The sequence below is a fragment of the Paramisgurnus dabryanus genome, chromosome 15, assembly GCF_030506205.2.
Source record: "Paramisgurnus dabryanus chromosome 15, PD_genome_1.1, whole genome shotgun sequence".
Classification (NCBI taxonomy): domain Eukaryota; kingdom Metazoa; phylum Chordata; class Actinopteri; order Cypriniformes; family Cobitidae; genus Paramisgurnus; species Paramisgurnus dabryanus.
In genome coordinates, this window is record NC_133351.1 from 18648125 (window position 1) to 18674281 (window position 26157).

At 40.2% G+C, this 26157-nt stretch overlaps 1 protein-coding gene across 4 annotated transcripts in view; it reads right to left on the minus strand.

Annotated features, from left to right (window-relative positions):
• zeb2a (zinc finger E-box binding homeobox 2a) overlaps window positions 1-26157 on the minus strand; it is a 62876-nt gene that overhangs the window by 6309 nt on the left and 30410 nt on the right. For all 4 annotated transcript variants that reach the window (XM_065251606.2, XM_065251604.1, XM_073811998.1 and 1 more), the window contains 5 exons: window positions 7198-7416; window positions 4480-4548; window positions 2867-3055; window positions 2055-2269; window positions 141-249 (listed from right to left, as the gene is read on the minus strand). In XM_065251606.2, the coding sequence (XP_065107678.1) occupies window positions 141-249; window positions 2055-2269; window positions 2867-3055; window positions 4480-4548; window positions 7198-7416 (801 nt within the window). The remainder of the gene's footprint in view (window positions 1-140; window positions 250-2054; window positions 2270-2866; window positions 3056-4479; window positions 4549-7197; window positions 7417-26157) is intronic.

Here is a 26157-nt window from a genome sequence, read left to right on the forward strand (position 1 = left end):
CCACCCAACTAGCCGAACCACACTGAATTACCATTAGGTAAATTGGAGACATATGAGATTATATATTTTATTGCTGTTCATCTTCTGGAACTTATGTGAGGGGTTTCCCAACATAAAATTCAATGGAACATTCTGCTTACCGCTGTGGATGCGAAGGTGCTCCTTCAAATGGTGCTTGTATTTAAAGGCTTTGCCACACTCTGTGCATTTGAACTTGCGGTTACCAGGCCCTTCATTTAGCAGTTGAGGCTGTAAGAAAGGAAAAGGAAAATTGTATAAGGTACAAGTAGAAGGCCAAACTAGAATTTATAAGTACTTCAAAAGTATAATTTATAATATTTAGTTACTAAAACACATCAAGCATGCTAGAATCTAAGGCATGCACCATCTGTAACCAGTTTCCAGGTTTTCGAATCTCTATCATAATTAATTCCATATAATCAATTGGCGGTGACTTTTTCCTTCTCAGTACTTTATTCTTTAACTAAGCTGCATACTTGAAACTTCACATGTCTGTGTCTAGGTCTAGTTAAAACAGCGTAGGTTGTATCTGTATTCACCATTCAAAGTTACGTAGGTGCTCTTCTTGCATCTGAAATTCAAATGTGGGCCCCAGATGCACAACAAAAACAACAGCGATCACCCTGCACCCCACACACAGACACAAAAGGTCTGCGAAAAACATGTGGGAGTCAACAAGTGCACGTTTATTAGTCAAAATATATAGTACGATGCAGAAGTTTTTCTCCATAAGATCAGTCAAACTTACGCATATACAACTTACATAGTCCAATTAAACAGGTATTGTGGTTTACTATACGGTACTATACTATACTATACTATATGCTAATATATACCCTACACACATCATAGAACATACAACTAAAGGCAGTAAAGGAAGTATGGTCCATCTTTTATACATACGCAATCGTTTGCATACAGTGAGAGTGAAAGGGTTTTGGAGAATGTGGTATTTAGCCAAGGAGATGCATTGAATTTTCTCGAAAAACGAGTCAAACTATACTTCGCAAGGCTGTGCATTCCACCATGCGCGTACGTCCACCTACATAAAAAACAGACCATACCCAGGGCTTAAAACGAGCAAGGTAGACCTAGGATTAAATGTTCAAAGTCTTTCTAAAAAGCACCCCTTGAGAGCAAATAAACAAACACTTAAAGTCATTTAAGGATTAGGATACTCTAGATCACCGGAAGAAAAACCATCTGGTTGTGTTTAAATCAGTTTGGAGAGGTGCACATATGTGTGTGTGTCAATCAGACAGTAAGATGAGAGGGTAAGGCAAGTATTTTCAACTTAGATCCTTTCCAATGTGCCAAGGTTCAAAGTTGGATGCTTAAATGTAGGATATCCTGTCATAATCCTATCAAACAACTCGTTCACCACATCAAAAACTGACCTTTTTTTTCAGGGAAAAGCTATATTGAGATTCTTTCTCTAAGGAAATCTGTCATGGCCATGTTGAGACCCATCTAACCGGCAGAACTAACATCAGCTTTCTCTGCATCTCTTGACTTGACTTTCCTCCAACAGCTGATGCGAAAAGTCAACAGGCCCATAGAATTCAATGTCCTAGAACGGCCCATGCCTGCTGTGGGCGGACACTCATGGGATTATGACAGTGCACAGCTGTGGCTTTGGTGTGAAGGATTCAAGTTTTAGCGAGGCTCAAACTCATCCAATACTGGACGTAGCTAGCATGCGGCTAAAACACATTCTGTTCATTAAATCACATGAGAACCTGAGTTATCTTTCCTGTGAATTTTGTCAATGTTAACCAACGTGCCAAAGCTAGCACACATACAATAAAAGCTGCAGAATTTTTTATTGAATTTTAAAGTACACAAGCCCTGAATAAGAGATGCATTGTCCTACAGAAAGATTTAGTTGCATGTTTGGCAGCAATGTTTATTTACTAGTACCATAGTATGATTTAGAATATGGCTAGTTTAATTTTACAAAAATCTTGAATGTTATCATTTAATCAGGAGAAGATAATGAGCATGGGCACTGATTGAGGAGGGTCATGTCTCACCTGATCTCTAGCGGGCTTGTGTGTGGCCATATGGCGCTCATACTGGGTGCGGTAGGCGAAGGTGTCACTGCACAGGGGACAGGGGAAGCTCTCGTCGTTTTTCTCATGTCTGTACTTGATGTGCTCCTTTAGAGAGGTCAGACGCTTGTAGCCCCGGTCACAGTAGGGGCAGGTCAACAGTTGGGCAAAGGCATCTGGCGTCCTCAGTGCCAGATCTGGGGAAAAGTGAAAGGAGGGGCTTGAAAAACACCAACATACAATATGTGCAGCAAAGAGTTGGCATATCAGTGTATGGGAGAATGATGGGTGAAGCACTATAATCAGTTATGTGAAATAACAACAACTTATTAATAACGTTAATCTATATATATATGTTTTTTAGGAGGATGTAGTCACCAGTATTCTTTAAATAATGAAGTAAATGTCATTAACAAAAATATATTAGAGACTAAAAGTGACCCTGTCTTAGTCTAGTTATGAGATTAGCATAATTTTTTTCACTCATTGATTTTACATTGATTTCAATCTATGGCGTGCCCTTACTCAGTAAATATTACAGGATGATTTTATATACAGTAAATCACAACAATAACTTTAGATGTTTTTTTACAGAGTGGGTCATAAATTTATAAATTATACCTCATACACGTCATGAACTTATGTACGCAGGGTCCAAAATGAGGCAAATGGGACAATTCGTTTTTTTTTCCATGGCTTCTTGAGTGTTAATTTTAGACCCTATTTTATCTATTATGCTTTAACATGATGTATCGTAGCCATTACAATAGAATTACGAATAGTAATATCCCTACCGTTTTCATTTTCATCTTGTCCATTAGCCTCTGGCGTGCCCAATCGTGTGTTTTCCTCCGGGTCCTCTGGGTAAATGATAACAGTATCCTGCAGGTAGTCCGCAATACTCGCTGCGTTTCCCTCACCGTCATCTAATTTCCTCTTGGCAAAGAAGCTATCCAGCTCTGAAGTGGCATCCATACCCTTAACTGAACACAGGAAGTGGGGAGAAAGAGCATAAATGAATGTACTGGTTTAGGCTCTTTGTCACTAGAAAAGACCTAGCTGAGCATTAGGACACTGGCCACATTAAGTGTGATGTAGTGGAGACCAAACCATTAGAAGCCCTTTAAAGGTGGAAGTATTTATTTAAGTTACAACATAATGGCCACTTCAAAAGACTAATAGGAGCCAGCTTGGTCATCAAGCACTCTTTAAGCATCCTCTTGCATGTTTGAAAATGCTTTAAACATTTCCAGCATTATGGGTAATTGTATTATATGGCAATTAGGCGTGCTGGGGTAACTGATCTCACTTTGTATTGCTCATCGAATACACAAAATCGGACCAAGTAATCTAATTTTGGATCATGTGTTATGTGTAATTGCGCAGAACAAGGTTTTAAACGTGATTTTCGTAAACAATAGGATTTTGGATGTTGCATGGATACGTACTAAAAGACATTGATTGGATCAAGGAGAAGTCATGAGAGTTATTTAAAAAGTAGCTAATTTCATAAACCATCACAAAAATTGGAAACTAAAAAAAAGTACACTGTCAAAACTAAAAGGTACAAAAGCTGTCATTTAGGTACATATATGTATCTCTGTACTACCAATATGTACCTTTGAAGTTCTAATATGCACTCTTTGGGTACAAATGTGTACCTTTTTAAAAGGTTACTGTTCCAGTGACTACTTGTGTACCTTTATTTCTGGGAGTGTAGTGTGAATAGACAATAGTACAGTAAACAAAGAAATTCTAAATCATATATTTTTTCATTCCTTTTTTAAATCAATTGAAGGTTAATTGAAGGTACATCCAATCAAATTTGGTATTAAACGTAAAGGGATAGTTAAAATGAATTTTCTGTCAATATTTACTCACCCTTAATTGTATAAATGTTTTTGTTCTGCTAAACACAAAGAAAGATATCTTTAGCAATGTTTGTAACCAAATCATTTTGGGGCACCATTGACTTCCATAGGATAGTGATAGTAATAGTGCTGAATTTACAAACATCTTCCTTTGTGTTCAGCAGAACAAATAATTTATACAGGTTTGAAACAAACTTGAGGTTGAGTATATAATAACAGTTGGTTTCAAAATGTGATTTGCTTTGCACTCTCAACTTAAAAATGCTTACTTTTCATCAACTGTGGGCAAACATGAGGAAGCATTATCTCACATGCCTAAATGTGTGCTTTGCACGTGTGTTCACATGGCAAACATAGTGACCTTAAAATTCCTCACACACCTTATTCTCAAAACATTCTTGATAATTTTTTTGAAAATAAAATGTTGCAAGAGTCATCATGGCACTTATGAATGCAACTTTTAAAACTGGTAATCATGTTATGATATGATAAATAAAAAACAAAGTTTATTTTAAAGATATAGAGAAAAATCTTACCTGTACCATTTCCAATTCCAGGGAGAGAGATGTCAGGGCTCATGGAGTTGTACTCAGATTTTCTCTCTTCTGTTAAAATTACAGGAAACAGAGAAAACACTTAAAATGTACCATACATTATTGCCTTATAATACACAAAAGAAAAGAATGTACTGCATATACAGTCTAAAAACACAGGAAAAAGCTAAAAAAAATCTGATTTGAGCTTAAAAACAAACAGAAAGCTTGTGAAATCTAAAACAAATAAAAGTTATGATTGTCCAATTTAAGTCACTGAAGTCAAAATTACCCATGTCAAAGTTTCACTCATATTTTATGCTGCTCATAAATTTTGTAACAGATAAAATATGTATTCAATTTGGTAAATGCAAACCAGACATTTTTTACTGGTGGCTGACCTTTTATTACCTAACATAAGGCATACTGTAATATTTGCATTTAAACAAATGCCTTTTTTTCCACAAACATTTTAGAAAGTACATTACTAATTTAGTTTTAAGTGTAACTGTAAGAGCCAAAATGAATTAAGACAAAACACAAGAGTTGCAATGATGCAAAAAAAAAGAAGAGGTACTTTTTAAACAATGACATCTGCCCAAAGCACGATTAATTTAGGAGAGCTGCTATCCGTAACCGTGGTTTAAGAAACGATGTCAAGGTATTTAAGGGAGGAGAGGAGGGTCTAAGAGGAGTTTGCTCATATACTGAAGCTATTGTGTTTGTTACTCCCCCTCCTCCTCATGTGACCTCGTACCGGCAGTCACAAGTATCATAAGCTTCCCCCTTAAAAGGAGGATATACAGCACCTCGATGCACGGAAAAAACAAGGGTTCAAGTCTCTCCTGACTCACACACGACATACACTGCATTAGTGCTGTTTAATTTCAAAACTGCCTTTCACTTCCTTCCTCATTATCTAAGTATGACAACTGAGAGAGCTTCTGAAAGTCAATTCTTTCACTGTTTACCACATTTAAGAAATGGCTTTTAAAGCACAAAGTTGAAATCATTCTGAAAAAGCATCAAAGGTAGAAAATCCCTCCTAGACTTGGACATCTTTCGTTTAATAAAGTTTAACAATGCGAAATTTCCTGGTGAAATTTGTCTCCTCCTGCACCACACAGATAAAAGTGCAAGGCCCAGAGCCAGTGAAAATATCGCATTGTGCTTTCCTTTGAGGTACACTGGCTTAAAACTTCTTTGACTGGGTTAGCGATTAGCAGTATTAGCATATGGATATTTTGAGGTCATATGAAAGACTAAACATCATGTGTGGTGGCTGAGAGTTTTGTTCACAAGAAACTAAAATAGCTTCATTATAAAATTAACTTCTAAACTAATGCACTGTGTGTGAATGACAAAGAATTTAAGATTTCCTCTTGGGACAAAATGGCAATTACATTAGTGTCTCAGTTCTGCTTGTGGTAACTGACGTCCCCTTAGGTAATGGTGTGAATTTAACCACTGAAACGCAAGTGAAGTCCCGATTAAAACACACACAGATTCAATGGTAAAGCTGATGTCTCATTTCAAATGGGCTAGCAGCTTAATATTCATTCTGAAACACAGGCGAGTCAACCAAGCAAATTTTTGTCACTGCACATATTAGCAATGCTTACACTGCAGACCTAAAATGTCATTTTCAGGTAACCATAATACACAAAGAGGAAGAACCACACGAGATGATTCATGCTCCCTCTTTGGATATGTTGCATTTATCAGCATATACCACAATATGTTTTAAAGCTAGACTAATGCCTATTCAATCACAAATATAAAATAATGCTATCATGCCAGCGGTGTGGCCTTTAAAAAAGCTCAGATTTCATTTATTAATGTAGCATATCACGGTGTGAACATCAACTAAACAAAACACTGTTCAAGCGAATGACACATCCCTGAAGACCCCGTTTAGTTTGAGACTGTGACAATCTTTGAATTTAAGTGACGCATATGGTTTAGTCATTAGCTGAGACTGATTGCTGGGGGTCGGGGTTTTTCTTGCTTTTTTCAAACCGGGCGACTCGCATGAGTTCTCCCTTCACTTTGTAACTGTCAGCCAGGCCCAGGGAATTGTGGGCCTATTATGTATGTAAATGGCCATCATAATACTAAAAATTTCATTTAAGACTTCTAATGAGTCTTCAGAAGGGCAGGCTCATGCTAAATGATAGCTCCGTGATCCTAATTAAGAGAATTTGTCTTTAAAGCCTCACTAGCTTGGATCTCCGCTCTGAACTCGATCATTTTTGGCTTTGGGTGAGTGAGTCAAAGAGAAAAAGAGGTGTGGAGACAGCGATGAGACATTGAAGATTAGGTGTAACCTAGTTGAGGCTAAAAATAGTAGTGAGCTATGAGTATTTGCCTTTACAATGAAAAACTCCAAACAACTGTTAGGTGTTGTCCTATTTTATAAAGCAGCTTTGGTCTGGTAATCTGAAAATCGCAGTTTGAGCAACCATGAGTGAAAGAATGTCCTGAAAAAAGTCAATTTTTCCTCTGGGACTGTTTGATTCTATTAAGAGATTTGTACTTTATTTCCTGTTACATTATAGTGCTAAATAATAGCCGAATATCATGGTCCCTTCAGAAAACGTATCCAAATTCCTGGTCTTAAAACTGGAAGTTCTATGAAACTTGAACTTTGGCTATGTTTCATATACCGTACCACAAAAACCACAAACAACTATTTCTCGTATTTTTGGCTCACACTCTTACCTGACCCATTCAGGTCTCCGTGGCGCCAGACGTGGACCCCGGCCCCATCCTGGCTTTCGGTTTCTTCATCTCCTCGGCAGGAGAGGAGGGCATGGGCTACCCGTGGTGAGGCCTCCAGGCTCGGCACTCCAGCAGGACTGCCTTCACCCTCAGAACCCAGCAGTCTGTCGTCCTCATCGGATCCTGACCCAGCATCCACCACATTTTCATAGCTCAGCACTGAGAAAAGAGGACAGTCTAGGTGTTATTATTTGGGTTTCTCCATTATTTCAGTATCTATAAGGTTTAAAGTCAAACTAGTATGAACAAATAGTTTGTCGATGTTGGGGCATGTTGTCACATAAGTTCAATCTTTTTGAGGAACTGTATATTTTTAAAGGTGATTTAAGTTTTGTGCCAACACAGAAATCAAAGAAGTCTTTGGACAATTTAAAACCTGCATTTCTATTTAATTCAATCTACATTATTAAAAATGATCTCTCCACAATCTCGATGACCAGAAACAACCATAACAGAGCACATGATGAACAAAAAAATGCATACAAATTGTAAGAGGTGGCAAGGTTATACTGAGCTATGCATCTTACATCATGGGAACAGCAGTTTATTGTTCAGGTTCATTTGAAGTTCTTTCCCTGCCTAATAGAGCAATCTCTGCATGCTCTCCGGCACCTTATCTCTGAGGCACGCTGCCAAAGCAGTGAAAACTAGTGGGAAGTTACTCTAATGGTCAGATTCAAAACCTAATTGCTGATTTCAGGACGATTTTCTCCCCCTTCTGAACACAGAGTTTTGAAAAACAACAAACTTTCCCTTCTATCCGCGGTTTATTCCTCAGTTCGTTGGCGTCAAATGGACTCGACTGGGCTGGGGAACGCTCTGTTCCCTCCTCCACACCTTAACTACCCCTAATCTCTCCCTAGGAGCCCATTCACTTAAAGAAATGCCAATGACGTCTTGTTTCGCAGGTTCCCATGCAAAAAAGGCTGAGCGCTTCCCTTCGCAGGCTTTCGCCAGAGGACATGAAGATTAGGCGCACGTATCTGATCATAATATGATCTTTGTCTGCTCCATAAGGCTGCATTTGCTCCCCCGGAACAACTGCGCAACAGGTGCAAATTAAAAGGGGAACCATCTTGGGTACAAGAGATGGTCGAAATGCACTGACCCGGGCTGAATACCAAAGAGTGAGGAGAGGTGGTATGGCGGGGGTGAGGGGCGTGGGACAAAAAGATTTCTAGCTAAGAGGTGTGACCGGCGGGATTATTTAAGGCCGACTTCAGTCCGAGGGTAAAGACCCCCCTCTTCTTGAATGAAAAAGAGAAGGCGAGTAAGAAAGAGCAAAAGAAAGACATAAGGGGAGTGGTTGAAAGCGAGACATGAGAGGCTCATTGTGTGGTCCGGGTATACCTTTGACGTAAAGCAACTTTATCTGGCCTTCGCTTGCTTTCTTGTAGACTTCCTTCCCTTGCTTCTTATTGTTCTCTTTCACACAAACCTGTTTTCCTCCATAGGATGTCTTGCTATATACTCGCGCAGGTACCGTAAGAAACGCAGCCTTGAATTTAAAGCTAAAAAGCTGAAGCCAATCATTCAAACTTTCAATGGTGGGAGTGTTCTTAAGAAAAAGAAAGCAGTGGGCTGACTGGGAAAAGAATCAAGAGGATGAATACAGAGGTCAGGGCTGAATATTAATAATAGTGAACTGCTGAGTAGTTTGACTTTGAGCCCACATGAAACACAAAACTCTTTACATCACATTTTTCTGTTCCGGCTGCCGAGACAGTTTTTCAACGGCATATGCTAGCCATCCACATTCCAAATCACATAGCTTGAATACTTGACTGCATGCTTTTAACATTATAGAGAAAGTCAGCATGGTTTGTTTTAAAAGTAGGTTTTAATTTACCTATAATTGCATAGATTCTTGCCCTCTCTCGACACAAATAGAAATAGAAAATGCTGAGGTTTAAATTATCCTGGGAAAGGAAGAGGCTGAATTGGGTTGTGTGTGTGCGTGTGTGTGTGTGTGTGTGTGTGTGTGTGCAAGTTACAATTTTAACAGTTTGTTTCCAAATTGGGCTAAATTAAAATGATTAATATCAACAGGTTAGTGTGAGGTTTAGGTGTAGATGTAAGATAAAGTGTTGTAAACATATTTTGTATGATGAAAAATCTATAATGGGCATCCTAAATAGCATCTGATCTCACATTTAGATTTTGCATGTGTGCATTGTATAGTAGGTACCAAAAAATAAACAAAACTGAAAAAAATTAATAAAAGCTGATTGATTTAAAGTTGGTTTCAAACATTTAAAACATATTTTGAAGGGAATAATCAAATAAACTTTTCCCATATAGACCCGCCTCTTTTCAAAACTATTGGCTGCCATTTTAGTGTGTCATTCCGGCAGCTGTCCTGCCGTATAATTCCTGCAGTGAACGGCCCATTGTGCTCACCCCAGAGACAAAGAGCCCACCTCACTTCTCTCTCTCTCTCTGACTTCTTCCTTTCTCCCCTCCCTTTCTCTCTCACTATGCTGTCTCGTATTCTCGAGCAACCCCACCTATCATTCTGTTATAGCTGTCCTTTGAGAATAAGGCATGATATGTTTTCCATGGTGGTACTGAAACTCAATGTCAGCATGTAGCCAAAATACATTTACAGCAAAACCCATATAGACGTATATCTTAACAACAGATTTGTTAAAACATGAGTTAAAATAGACAATACCTTGTGTCTGTCCAGTCTGAATGAACTACTCTCCTCTCTACTAACTGAGATTCACACATTGTATAGCCTGAAGTTGAATTACGCATGCACACATGTTCTCCTGAGCGGTTTAGTTGTTTAGACAGGTAGTGTGTGCCTTGTCACAATCTCTTAAAATCCTCTCATCTCCTATGCGGAGTGTGATCCAGGCGCTCCGGGGAAAACTGCAGACACACCTGCACGTCGTCCACTGGAGCCATTTCACTGCATGTACTGATATCAAACGCTTCATATTTTAACACAGGAAAGGCTTCATTTGCAAACTAAACGATCCATCTGGTCTGAATGATACATCCTGTGCCTCACACCTTTTTAACATTCCCTGTTTACAGGTATTCCCGCTGCTATCCATCTTTTCCTTCCTTTTTCCTTTTCTTCTTCCCCTGTCCATATGTTCCTAGCACCCAAAACAGAAAGGTGAGCGAGTATTCCGTGTCCATGTCGGGAATCATGCAGCCTGCCGCAGGTCTTTTCCAGGTGCCTCTCTGCCACGGTAATGAAACCCCGACTGAACAGACGGTGGAAAATAACTGCTCTGTTCTCTCTCTCTCTCTCTCCTGTGCGGTGCGCATCACCTGAGCGAGTGATGGGGGAGGGGGGCGAGTAGGTAAGGCTTTAAATGTTTGAAAGGAGGTCGCTGCCTAGTGGCTATAGTCTGGAAATGATCCATATAAATCAAATCAGGCACAGAAAGCATCCGGGCCAAACTTTCACCTGCTGCATCACTCAGAGGAAACATTTACTTCATGCATTTGGCAGATGCATTTATCCAGTGCGATCTCAAGTTCTTAGGTATAGAACCCATGACCTTTGCACTGCTAACGTACCATTTGAGCTGCAGGAACAGCACAGAGGTAAAGTATATGCTGAGCCAGCAATCTGATCTGCAGTACAACTAAATCAAGATTCCTAGGCTTCTAATCTGACAGGAAATGGTTTTCACCTGTTGGACGTTGTAAAAAAATGACACATCATTTGCAAATTTTGTTCTCTGACCGCGCATTTTTGCAACGTTAAAAAAACACACTAACATAAAAAATAGAGCTAACACCATGGACCACAAACTCGCAATCTGATTTGATGGGGTTTGAAAATGCAGTTCTGTAAAAACATGACAAGACGCGTTCCAACAATGAATCAGTCACTCCCACACAAGGTTGTTGATGTGTCGCAGCTTGTGAAGGCCTTGAACCTGACAGATAGTGTCTGGACTGGGTCTATTTTTCTTGCTCTGTTAGCATGCAGCAAACGTGCTCTTATTTACAATGCGTGTGTGATGGGAGACGAGGCTCTCCGTGTTTGTTTTAAGGCCGGGCAGCCGGAGAGGTCACACTGGTGCTAGGGGAACAAAGGGCCCAGGAAGAGAGGGGCCGCTTTTGTGCGTCCATGATTCTCAGTGAAAACTCAGCTATGCGTGAACCATTACTGCAAACCTGGAGAGGGTGTGTGTGTATGTGTGTGCACTGTGGTGAGCTTTGTTTTCCTTGTATTTAAGTATTTCAGTACTTGCCAATATTTGTGAGTGTAAAAGCAGAAAGTAAGAGCGTCTATGTGTGTGTGTGTGTACTTATCTAGCGAGCACCCATCTGTAAAGTGGTGGCGGTGCTCCACAGGCCCTGCCGTGAAGCGGCAACAGTAGCCTGGCCCTAATTGAATTAAACTCCCATTTGTCTACTATAGGACCCAACGCAACAGGCAAGAAGGAGCGAAGGGGAGGAGAGGGAGCGAGAGAAAGAGAGAGATCTCTGAGGCTCGCTCATGCCGCCAGACGGCCCACCTTTCCCCCTTCCTCCCCCACGCAGACCCACCATCTGTGCCCACCCCATGCACATGTTACCCCTCTCTCTCTCGACAACTGTTCTGGGCCTCTACCAGCCTCAGAGTGCCTGTGTGCTGTGTGTGTGTGTTTAACTTCGTAGGGCTGGAGATACACACAATGGCTTACTGGGCTACCCTGAGGAAGGGAAAACACAGGAGGAGTGGAGAACACAATATGCTGCGCTGAAGAAGATAAAGAAGTCAACCTCTATATCTCAGGCAAACTATCAGTCAGGTTGCATTCTGGGAAAAAAGCAACAACCACAAAAAGCCCAAACTGCCTCAGGGCGAACGAGCTGAAAGGAGACGACACAAATTACACACGCCAACAAAACCTGCAATTTTAGGTTGCCTTTTCTTTTCGCGTGCTGCCTTTTGTATCGCGATACTCTGCCATAAAACCGGCAGGTGAGGGCTAAGAAGTGCCGAGCAGATTAATCTGAGCTGGCTGAGTTCAGAGTCTATCAATTTTTTTGGAAGTTAATATGGGTCAATTAATATGCAAATCTGCCGGCAGATGCTCGGTGGCTCTCAGCGTGCGATTGGCCCGTCGGTCACTAGCTGTTCAAACAGTTTCACGAGCAAAACAACACCAGGTTCTCTCCCGACGACTCGACACCTTCCTCTTTTCCCATCCGCCCTTCACTGTTTTGTGTCGAACTGTGGTTTTAATGTGGTAAAAGTCACTCTATTTTAGTAGTAGGAATGCAAATCATTTAACAAACAACCACGTATTTTACTGTAACAGATATAAAAGCCAGATTAATCATGTAAATAGAGTACAATATCAATTTCCCCCTAGGCTGATACAGCTCTTCCACTGCTAAAAAAATATGACTTCAGCCTCTTGGACTTTTAAATCAAGGCTTATTTGATAAAAAGCAATGATCTTTCCATAATACCGCTTTACTGTCAGAAAAAAGGCGAGACTAAAAGGAAACAGCTTGGGTTACACTAAGACTCCTCAGTGGCATTGCCAGAGGTGCTTGTTAGGTTTCTGAAAGCTAACAGGTCCAGATGGAGGAAAAAAATAAGACCTCAAAGGGGGGCTTTAAATGAAGGCTCCAGACCAGGAGACAGGTTGCTAATGAAATATTCATGCAAGGAGTGGCCCTATCTATCCATGCATCCTGCCCACAACCTTCCCACACATCCTTCTTCAACCCTCCACCATTTTATGGTACACTTCATTTGAGATGAAAAAAGAAAACAAGCAACAACAAAAACACTCTTTCACTGGCACCGCAAAGCAGAACTATCCGGACGTTATCGGTCTAAACCCCTCTGAGAATTTTGCGATGCATGGTTAGATTTCCATCCTTAATCTCAAAACTTCTTATTGGCCATTCTTTAGTGTTTCTTGGCAAGTGTTCACAGCATATGTGACCGCTAATTGTACTTTCAAGTGCTGCCTGTCTGTATGGGAAACCATGGGCCTTGTTTTTAACAAATCCGAAAATTCACCAGCACCCATGTGATGATGGGAAAATGAGGTTGCTTGGTTTTGGGCTGGGTGGTAAGTGCTACAATTATAGATAGATAGATACATATGTCGTACATTTGATTTGTAGAGAGAGCGAGAGAGACAATGAGTGCGTAAATGTGGTTAATTCAAGCCGTAACAATCTTGCTCTCAGGCCGTGCATTATGGCACCATCACACTTATTTCTAGCTAAACTAAATGCGATTGCCAAGCCCAGTGTGTCTCTCCAAATACTGTACGTTGACCTCTATCGCTTGTACGTACTGCTCTTCAGGCAAAGATGGCTGTCAAACACACACACACGCTGGTTGGTAGCAGTACACTCCTGTGTTTGGCAGGCCTAGGATCAGCTGGGGTGGCATTAAAGATGCACAAGGTTGCCTGTGAACAACTGTCAGCGCATCTGCTGTGCTGTTCTATAGCCACTCTCTCTCTCTCTTTCTCTCTTTCACTCCATCACTCCCACAACCCCATCAATAACACTCTACTGCAAACAGCTCCTGGCTATCGCTGCAAGCGTGCGTGTACTTGCGCGTTGTGTGCTATGTGTGCCAAAACACGAGTGAAAAACACAGATTATTGCCTGCATCCAGTTGTGTGCGCGTCCGTTTGAGGTGTCTGGGTGTTAGTCGGCGCTCAACATCATAATGAAATAAAGACCGCGCGTTAAGTACATGCAAATTCGAATGCGCGTAATCGGGGCAAAATTAATTTTGCCGTTGCTGATTCGAGACATTAATTAATCTGTGTGAGGTGTGGGCCTAATCTGAGGTTGAATTACACCTCCTGTAAGATTAATTAGGACACGATAATAACATACGGTGCTGCCAGTGCAGATTACAGTAAGCTTTATTCCTTTGAAAAATAGGGAAAACCTGAATCTGGGGCTGACTCGCTGCTTAAGTGCTTTGTTGACAATTGTGGGTGCTGAATTATCAACTAGTTAACAGTTAGCAGGGATTCGATTGAGAAAGGAATTTAGGTTGCGTGCACAACACACAATATCACTGAGCTTATTTCATTTTTTAGGATACTTTTAGAGCTGATTTAAATGAATCATTTCACCCCGGAGAAACACTACACTGGAAGTGAAGTCCATTTGTGGCGAGTGCGTGCCTGTGTGCGCCTGCCAACATATGTTTATGGGTGTGTGCAACTGAGGTGCTCGGAGAGCTCATGTGCACGGATCTGTGGTGTGGACTGCAGAGACCACAGCAGAACCTCGCCAATTGCCAGCTGGCAGTGTAGGTGGGAGCCTTTTAAAGAGGTCAGTGTGTATGAGTGAATGGGGACAGTCCACCAATGAGATAGAGCCCCCTTGGTCGAGGACCTTCAATCAGAGCAACTCTTTCTGATGTTAATGAGGGAGTAAAACACATCTGTTCAGCACCTCCTCCCACGCACACATCCTAACACACATATACACTTGTGTGAGGAGTTTGGTCACCTGAATAGTTTGCCCAGCAGGTAGCACACAAGAGATGAATTCTGGCCTTTATGTGGTGCTTCCCTGACCCCCTCTGAAAGCTTTTCCATGCCCTTTCCTCATAACTCCCATCAAAGGTCAGTGACCCATGGGGTGCACCAGGGACCTATATTAAGCCCTTCTGTATTGTCAGAATAGAGGCGAGCGTTAAATGAATAAACCAGAATGGCGACAATACTGCTGATCCGAGACTTGCATTGTCTTATTGATTCACACAAATAAAATAAATACAACTTCTTAGCACATTAATATAGAATAAACTACATTTAGTTTAAATATTCAAATATAATACATAAATATATTTCTAACTATTTATAAAACATTCAGTTATTATTAGTGGAGAACATGCACACGCAATCTCTGGCGCTTTGGGAGGAGGTGCTGGATTAGGAGCACATCAAAGAGTGTGAAAGTGAGATACTTTGATGATGTTTACAGTAACACACCTGGGGTAAAGCAAGGTGCTAATTAGCTCAAGTGGATAATTAAAATGCCGATTACAGGATTCAAAAGGTACTGCAGAGCTTAAAGCTATAGCCTCTCTCCGTCAGGCGCACACACACACGCGTGCGCACACACAAGCATACATACAAATAGTCCAGAGGGAAGTCATAAACATCGCCTTGGCTCAGGCGATTATAAGAGAGGCTTAGAGTGGAGAACCAGTAAATATTGAGGGGGCCATTGTTCCCATCACTTCCTCTGTTCGGTAAGGAGGATTCGTCTTTCCCCTTGATGACACCTCCAGGGAGCACACGCGGATCGTATTATCGTCTAAAACGGAAGTCGTATTCATTCTGTCGACTGTGTTAAGGCTCTCAGAAGCCACATCATTCGTAATGCTAAGGACCGCAGGGCTTTCACAGAACAGGAAAGACCCACGTTAACTCATGAGCAGCCAGAGTAAAAACTCTCCTCGCTGCTTTGTTAGGGAATCATCTATGATTTAACGCAGGGAGTGGCAAAGCGTTGGGCTAATAAAGCAAGCCGAGGCCATTTACAAACATGCTGAATTATTGGTGTTAGAGTTACTGTACCCTAGACAGTCGCTACAAATGTGTGGGCAGCTCAATGCAGCCTGATTTGTGACCGAATCCCTCTTTATAATGGCCATCACGAGGAGCTTTCTGTATGGTTTGTTACTACAAAAAACAATTGAGTGTGCTTTAAAACATCAATCAGATTATTGCAAATATATGTACTGCAACACTTGAAGTATTAGGTTGCAACTGTACCAAATTTTTACTATTTAAACCGGAATTAAACTCCTAAAGTTACTATAGCAAATAAACACTAAAAGCACTAAACGTGGCTCGCATATAAGATAAATTGACTTTCTCATTTCACACCCCAGTGTTTATTGTTCTTTTTCAATCGCCACAACTCTACTGTATAATTATCCCTATTATGTTCATAAACTTTCAACGCTGGCACTGCTTTTGTTGATTTTAGCTGTACAACCGTGTCTTTAAAATGCAATCCAGCTCAAACCTTTCAGTTAAATATGGCTAGATAAATAAGTCAATAATAGCTAGATCGTTGCATGGTCACCTCAGAAGAAAACTGATTTCTGACCTTCTCCCAGAGTTCCATGGAAACCAGAACTAGACAGTGGCCAAAAATACATGTTTTCTTAAAATACAAAAGCCTGTGAAACTGTCTGTTTTGGGGAGTTTGGACTTCAACAGGTGCCAAGAAAAACCTCCACAGTCTCAAAACCTGTTATTTAAACAAGGGTGAAAGGACTCCAGGTCACATTCTCCCATGGATGGCTCCTTTCAGACCTCTTATAAGACGATTAACTCTTTGAGTGCTGTTGAAAAATATTGTTTAAGACATTAAAACTTCATGAGCAAAAATATCTGAATAGCTTCCCTTTTTTGCTTAACATTTCTCAAGTACAAACTGATAAATAGAACGTGTTTGCACATATTAAACCGCAACTTTCTTTGGTACAGCGAATGTCACCGTGACTTAGTGGCTGACAACTATTGCTGCTTTGTTTGTCACATATTTGCTAGCACGAGCATTTTCTGCCCTTGTGCGGCTCTTATCAGTCATGAGGGGGATAAGGTGTGACCTGGTACGGGTGGCAAGTTCCACTTTCAGAGGTGTGATCACTGGGGCCCAGCAATTGAGCCAGAGGCACTTATAGAAGGAACTTAATCAGCCTTTAGCACCTTGAGATGGGCACTGAGCAGACGTTAACCGAAATGGCAGCTGCACCTCTTTTACACATGCAATGGACTACAGTTTCTACAGTGATCGTATCATTCTCTTAGTGAAAACCTATATTTGAGGCTTGACCATTTTTGTAGATGTGCATATATGGGTATATGTTTTTGGCAGCGTTTTTCCCACAATGCCCAATTTTTATAATGTCTCAACATTTATTTCTTGTGATCTAAGATTCCTCGGCATAAACAACCTGGTGAGGTTGAGTCATTTTAGCTTCAGATGAACTTTGTGATAGATTATCACAAAGCATGTGATGCACAGGGCTCTATTCTCTTAGGACCTCTGTCTGTTTACCAGATATGTTGCGTTACCATGGATCACACAGAAATATACTTTTGACCGAGAGGCCGTGTCATTTGATTGAGCTCGACTTCCTCACGACAAAATGAAGAAGAGACGCTACAGCTGAAGGCCATTACACTTATCAGCATATCAAACCGTGAAAATTGCTATTGTACTGGTGAACCAATGGCACGCATTACATTCATTCTACTGTGTTGTAAAATGAGGCACGGCTAGATTCACACCATGTATGTGTACTGTATGTGTCAACATACTGTATTTGTGCTACTATTAGTGTACATGTATTGCGGTAGGGTTAGTTTAGGTCAACAAAACACATTTGTGTAGAAGGTGGAAAACACCTCACCTCATCGAGCCAGCAATGTTGCTGCAACAGGGTGTCGTTTGCCAAAAGAGGGGGGAAAAGAAAGCCATGTAGCTGGTTGTCTCTGATAAGACTCTTACACGTGAAGATATCAACTGCTCTCTCTCTCTCTCTCGCTCTCTCTCTCTTTTTCAGTATATATGTCAGGTTAAGGCTACATAGAGAAGGGAACCTGAAATTAACTACATTATGGGGAATAGCTTTAATAAAAAAGTGTTTTGTTTTGATTAAAGGTTTAAGCGGTTTAGGATAGAATACATAATTGAATAAGGAGTAAAACAAGTCTATGGGAAGTCTTCACCTGGACCGAAAAACAAATGTGTTTTTTATAAAGAATTTAATTTAATACCTTTACACATTTTAAATGGCAATAATTTGCAAGAAAATTCAGCGATTTCTTGTTTCTAAAATTAAGTCATTATTTAAACCTGCTAAGCTGCCTTAGAGAAGATGAGCCTCAGTCTAAGAACATACAGTATACCCATGTAAATGTTCAAAACGATAAAGCCATTCTGGCTTTAGCAGCCCGCTAGCCTCTCGGGGGATGCGAGGCCTACTTCCAAAAAGTCTGAATAATTTATTGACCTAGGTGGGAGTGCTCACTGGAAATGTTCAAAACCTTTTTGACAAAAGAAAGCAACATGTTTAATTCCTAATGTTTTAGATCAAATCCAAAATATACCCGCTCCGCTTTCTCCCTACATCATTTAATAATGAGTTCTCAGACACAGAATGTGTAAATTACTATTTTACTTTGCTGCTAAATTATAATTTAAGCAGAAATATTCAGGTGCCCCTAAAATGCATACAAACACACACACACACACACACACACACACACACACACACACACACACACACACACACACACACACACACACACACACACACACACACACACACACACACACATGACTTGATCTTTGCCAGGTGGCAAATAATACCTCAAGGCTCCCTGGCCCACACATCTTAATGTGCAGTATGTCAGATTTGCTGAGTTGACCTTTCACCCCTGAGAGACTGACTGCAGGGAACCCTTTGTTTCACATCTAACACAATTCAGACCTTACTATGTATTGTAATCCCTGCCATTGGCTTGTATTGGTCCAGGGCATTGAATTTTTCTCCCTAGTGAAATATTAACTGGTTTGTATGTGATGTAATTTATGCATGCTGGCACAGAAGCATGCCCCGCTGGTCAAGTTCATCTGTAGATCTACATTTCTGAGTACAGACTTAACATCTCAGCATGTTTAAAAAGTTGGGAAATATAAATGGATAGACATTTCTATGATAATATCGTCTGGTAGGTTCTTTTCTCTGCTTTCCTTTTGATTAGTGTAACCTGAGGGGAGTCTTGTGTGTGCATGTGTGTGTGTGTTTAATATGCTGCCGTTTCAATGATGCTGTAATGTAAATAAGAAACGATTTTAAAGCAATTCATTTTTCTTATTTCATTGCTGTGGATAGTCCAGTAAGAGCATATCCAGGGAGCAATATAATATCTGAGATTAAATGTGCGGGGCATCTGGGATTTTCTCACCAAACAGTATTTTATGCAATTATTCGATGATGAATGACGCTACAGATATCACCAGAGCCTCATGCATATTCGTGAAAGCCATAAAATGAAACAATCCAGAATAGCACACATAAAATGCTGTTTGCTTTCTTTTATACCTTTTCAGTCAAACATGCATGCAAACGCTCCCAAAAATATACCAACATATATTTAACTACCGTATATAACATACCAACTGATGATGTACATGTTCCTTTTTTTCCTTTAACCGAAACATTGCAATTTTAGCACCATTCATTGGGCCTTTCAACCTATTTGTTCATTTCCTGTGCCGAACTTTTGCAGTAGTGAAACTTTCTAGCTGGCTCATCAGACCTCGTCTTGATTGGTTCCCCCGTTCAACGACACACACCTCCATCCAGTAATAACCCGCAGCCTCCCGATATCCAAATTTGACATCTAGCCATGTTTAACCACGACTGCACACTGTGCTATACGTAATTTAAATGGGTCAGTCTTTACATCACCACTGTATATTGTCATCTGATGGTGGTTAACAACCACAACTGAAGACTCGCAAAATATGTGTGTCAGTTCTAAACTGGCATTAAAAAGTGATCTGGCCTATGCTATAATTTAACATAAAATATACAGTTCATATTAAATATAAAATTTCTTAATCAAGGTAAAAGGCTAAATGTTTTATTTTTTTAAAGGTAAATGTTTAAAAGCAAAGTAAATAAAAAAATAATACTAATAAACATAAAAACCTGTTTAGATGTTCTGAGAATTGCCGTCATGATAAAACCACTAACATTCACAGTAAATGTCTCGGTAAGTGTATAAAACAAACTAATTAGAGCCTTCTGATGTTTGCTTTAGATAAGGTGAACCAGAGATAAAGATAAACAAGCTGATAAGATGTTTGTTTAGACCAGTGAACCGTAAATGCTGATACTGGTTTGCTCATACCTGTCTTAGGGCCTTCAGTTCCAGTAAGCAAATTCTAAAGACGTCCTTTAGAAAAAAGACTATATTTACACATATCTGCAACACCTTTTTAACCTCGCAAAGACCTTCCTGTGTTTTCCAGTAACCTGAACACACCACGCACATATATCTGTCTACACTGTTTTAAAAATATAACGTGTAAAACGTTCAAGCGAGATTAATGCAAGTGTTGAATTATTCACAAATAAACTGCTCCTCAGTTGAACCTTGTAATACCTCATCTAGCTCTACACAGATAATATGTCATGTTGATAAGTGGACAAAGGCCTAGATTACCCTAACAAACCCTGCTTTATGGTCCTCTCCCCCGGTTAAGGGGGGCACATGGAGTAACGAAGCAAAAGGTACCACCGTCTGTCAATTTGAATCAATTTACACATCAGGGAACGGCGAGCCGCGTGTCCCCCAGTGCTACCTTCACAGTGACAGATGTACGTCTCTTACATGTGACCTGAGAAAACGACCCCTAAAAGCCACCTGCCCCCTGGGCACAGCACGGGTAATTTGTCCCACTGTTCCTATTCGACACCGTCGATGGCGATGGTTGTCTGAGGTAAGAGGAACTGACAGCCGTGCACCCCCCTGGGCAAAACTTTCCACCCAAGTGAATCGGTAGGCTGAAGGTTAAAAAAAATCTAATAAATGACTTCTGAGTAGTCATTTGGTCTTCATTACTCCCCCCCCTCATAGAAGAAAAAAACCAACAACATCTTTATCCTGTTCCACACCCACATACATTTAATGGGACTATTAAAGGCTGTTGCTTCATCGGCAAGTCATATTTTGCAAGCGGCATGACAGCTGTAAATTATCCACCTTTTCTCTTGTGTGAGCTTAAAACTGTTACATCAGAATCACCCAAAAGGTCTTCGCGGGATGAATTGCCGCACTCCTTTTTAAAATTTATAGCTGTGTGTTTAATTTTGGTCAAACGTTGAAGAATGTCCTGAACTGAACAACAAATGAGTTGCAATGATATCAGCCTCAACCTTACATACTGTCTTCTCATAGTAGAACGAATCTCTTTGCAATCCCTAAAGTCCAATACAGCTTTAATAAGCTAAGTGAGCAAGACAAACTGGCTAATCTATCCCATGGTAACAAGGATGTAGATTAAAAGAGAAACTAAGTGAAATTGCTTAACATACATAGCCCTGCACAGTACAACATGAATCAGAAAGCGCACCTTTGATTTGAGATCTTTTCTTAGCAGGCTAAAAAACCCTTTTGAAAGATCATACATTTACAACCAATCTCAGTTAAAAAATCATTCTCACTTAACAACGAGTCCGATTTGATCCTGCGGGCCGGTGGCCAACCCTGACAATTGGTTCTCAGGCTAGCATGTAGCAGCTGGACTAAGCTAGTTGAAAATACGCATGCCTCCGTCATGGGTGTGGAATGTGACAGCTCACGCTCATAGCATTTTTCCCCATTCTCCTCCTTTTGATTCAACAAATCGCCATAAACTTTTCCTGTCATCGAAGTGCATTGTGGAGTGCAGCAGGTCCCTGCGGGAGAAGAGCCATTCTTGCGAGCTTTTCACACTCGTATTTTATTTCCTTATTGTGTTTGGACTCCAGCCTACAACATCCAGGTGGAGATGATTTTAAGGGCGAGCGCCAAAAATGTACTCTGGCGGCCAGGGATGGACAGGGATAACCAAGCAAGCTCACCTCTTGGCTCTGAGCTGCCATTTTGTATCCATATAAACATGTCGTTTTTTGGAACAAAGCGTTTTAGTGTTACGGACAACAAGCACTACTTGCCAACAAACAGACTACGCTAAACCTAAAATTGTATTTGTTCTTCAATGAGAGAATGTGCAGCTATGGTAACAAGCAGAAGCCACAGAATTAGCAAGGTTTCGACAATAATTACCACAGTTGTTTTCCTTGCCACTTCCTGTTCTATCATATGACTGTACTGAAAGCGGAAGCTGGTTTTAATGTAAAAGCCAAATGGACAAATTAGGGGAGAAGAAAGCACATAAAGTTAGTATTTTATATTATTTTATATAAACTGTACAATGTCTAATGTATAAGCTAGACTTTATGTCATTTATTCCATAAAATACATACAGTACTGTGCAAAAGTCTTAGGCCACCACCACCAGACTTGTGAGACTTTTAGAAGTTTTAATGTCCATATTTATTTTATTAAGATACAAACAGAAAATACAGGAAATATGTACACAAAATAAAAACCATTTTCAAAACTAAATGTCTTCTTCAGGCATCAGTCAGTATTTAGTGTGACCTCTCTTGGCACGAAACACATCTTGAGCTTTTTTGAGGAGACTGAAATCCTGAAGTCATTCGATTAGAATTAGAAATTAGGATTTAATTTCCTACACTGTAAAAAATACTTTGCTGCCTTAAAATTTTTTGTTGAATCAACTCGGATTTACAAGTAATTTCAACTTACTATTATTTATCTTGACTAGAGATGAGTTGTTATAACTACAGGTGAGTTGTTATAACTTATAAATTTAAGTTGACTTTTCTCAACTATATTTTATAAGTTGTGACAACTAATTTCTGTTGACATGACTAATAAATCTGAGTTGATTTAACAACAAAATTAAGGCAGCAAAGTTTTTTTTTTACAGTGTATAGGTTAAGGAAATCCTGCAGTTACCTGCTAGTGCTCAAGTGGAAGGGGAGTTTACCCTAAATACTTCACACTTAAGCTTATACTTTTATAATGTTTTTAATACTACATACAAGTTTCCTGTATTTTCTGGTTGTATTCTAATAAAGAACCTGAGAAATACTGATGATCACTATACAATTGCAAAAACAACAAATCTAATTATGGCTTGGTGGCTTTTGCACAGTAGTGTATATAAATACGTTACAATACATTAAAATAGTATGTGATTTAAAAATAATTCTCTAAAAAAACAACACAAACACATAGACACCATATTGCATTTAATAAACTACAGAATGGATGTGAACGTATGTATACGATATATATGCCTGAACTGTGTGGAAGAAATTATGTGAAAGTGAGAGCCAATAATGGCGTGCCAACTCTGTGATCATTTACACATCTTAACTAGTGCCAAGCTCAAAATGACACATCATTCCTAAGAAGTACCTATCTACCTGGTTATTAGTAAGAGCTACTCGATAAAAGTGTAGCCAAACGAAGGCCATCCTCAGGAAAAGAGGGCTGGTCTGGGCTTCCTTTAACACAGCAGGCTCTGGTAATAAACGCTCGCCCTTTTGTTCCCTGCACAGTTGGCAGGAGGTTAGGCAACAATACAGCAGCCATAATGCCCTCTCTCAAGGGATGCTAGGGGCTAACACTGATTCTGTTACATTCAGTCGCAGCAGAAAGAAAGGCTAGGTCATGAACCACTTTTTAAATCACCTCAGCACTCAGCCATTGTTTTGTTCTTACCCTAAAAACACCCTTTGAATCCAAAGTGTTTTCTGTCATTTAGCTGGTCGCATAATTGTGAACGCGCACCACAGCGTAAGGTGTCTTGTTTTTCGTAAGTGCTATTTTTAGGTGTGTGTGAGTGACAGCTATCTTTGGACCGCTACAGTGGGAGACTAGAAGATCAAAAGGGCTACAGCTGTCTGAACCTCAGCTTGTCTCACAACCTTAAAGATCACCCGCCGACAGGACCTAAATTGCTGATACAATCTGCCCGTAGACTTCAGATCCCCGCTGTAGAGAGAGCTGCGGGGCTGTAATCCCAGCAGACACTCAAATTAGGCCAGAACTTTGGTCTAGACTCCTGGAACCCAGGTGGTGTCAGGTTGCCAGGCCACCTGAGTTAGCATGTGGCTCTTTTTCTCCTCACCAGCATGTAATGTGTGCACCTCCGTGGGGAGGTGGGGGAACGATGGGTCTTTGGCAAGCGCGCTCAGGTGTTTTAACAGCTGTCGACCCCCTTTAAGTCACGGGGGTGAGGGGTGGTTAAAAGCACTAGGAAGTGACCGCTTGATCAACTCCAGATGTCGGAATAAGCTGGAGGAGCGGGAGGTGACATCTATAGAAGGTGGGACTGAAATGTCAACCCACCACATCTCATTCCTGAGTCATGCTGGCATCTTTCCTCCTTTAGCCTAGCGGGCTGCCCCTCCTCGTCCAGACTTCAGAGATACTTATTACTTAAAGAAATTGCTACTGAGGGAGTGTTACAGTACTGTGTAACTCAGGAAATAAGGGGTGGAGCTTGGAGATTAAAGCTAATTTTGAAATACATCTATTACTGGCAGATTACATCTCACATTCCAGTCCGGCCTACAACACATCATGCTGGTCGCCTTACCGGTGAAGTTGGCAGGGGGATAAACAGTTTAAAAATGGAAACCGACCCATGTAACCGCTAGGTTAATAGCAGTATCGGAAATGCGGCCGATACCATAAACAATTCTGGCGAGTACTTGAACCCATGTACCGATCCGATACCATTTTCTTAAACAAGACCTGCAAAAAGGAACTCATTTCTTCTGAAAGAGCCAATAATAAAACGCGCTAGCCGTATGTCCGCTGTTTGTCAGTATTTCAGACTAGTAAAACGGCGACATTTCTCATATGCCATGCTGGAATTTAGATGGATGGCACAAGTATTAACAACTTCAAAATGAGTAATTTAATATAGCATTTGAAGACGTGTCACCCCGAAGAACATGATGGTTACACTTAGTCTCTTACTTCACTAATTTGTGGCTACACTTAGGGGCGGTTTTCCAGACAGGACTTAAGTCTAGTTCCAGACTAACCTAAATGTTAGTGTTGTCTTGATCAAAAACAACTTGCTCTGACATATCTTAAAAATTATAATTGCAGGGGTTTTGTCTCAAGATGCACACCAGTAGTGTTTATTCATAAATGATGCTTTTAAAAATGACTTATATTAAAAATATCATAATTTAACTTGGCTTAAGCTAATCCCTGTCCGGGAGACCACCCCTTAGTGTTTTAAAGAACCTTTTTTGTGCTTTTGTATAAAAAAGCCTTTTATTTACCAAAATTGTTTCTGGATTTTTAAGTTTAAAGAGATTATTTGGTTATATTATTCATATATATTTTTTTATATTCCTAGATTTATTGTTGCACCGTTTTTATACAGTTAAATTCTGAAAATTCTGAATACCTTTATAGTTTACAGTGTTATATTTGTGGCTTCATTTAAAGTTCTTTTCACTTAAGACAAATAAATAATATTTCTGTCAAATGTAATTCATATAATAAAAATACTCTAGTTCACTGTAAGTATTTTTTAATGTTTAATTAAGAAATAAGTCTAAAGCACACCATAAAATAAATCTATACATTCATATAGGGCTAGTAGTATATACAACTGTTTATATAGATACACACCCAGGTATCAGATCTGATTTATCCCTGAGCCTAAATATTGGAATCAGTATTGGGAAGAGAAAAATGGTTTCGGAACATCTCTAGTAACCGCCGACTGGGACCTGTGCCACTGCCGCTCTTTCATTCCCAAAACATGGAGACACTGGTGCAGACACTCAAGGTGCACTCTTAACCAAGGGCTCTTCTCTTTCTTTACCAATCAGTCCTCGGTTAATTTGACTATAGGCTTCAATTAGCAAATGGCCGGTTCTATTGTTACTTAACAATTTGCCACTTAAAACGGGAGATCTCGAAATGCTCGAGCCATTTCGCTTAGAATAGTTTTAAGAGCACTAGTCGCGTTTAAGAGCCTCGATAAGGCGGCAGAAATAGGGATCTGTGTAAGGATATTATCATATCCGAAATAGAAGTGTTGCCGAAAGGCAGAACGGGTTGCAGCTTTTATCTGAAAATGCTCTCTGTACCTCAACCTCTCTCTCTCACACACACACATATGTACAATGTGAATTTCTGCATTTTACTTTACAAAAGCATTGGTCAGGTTTTCCTTTAGCCACAATCCCACATAAGGTGTGTTTTATCAGGTAACCGAAAATAGTTTTTTGTGTGGTTACAC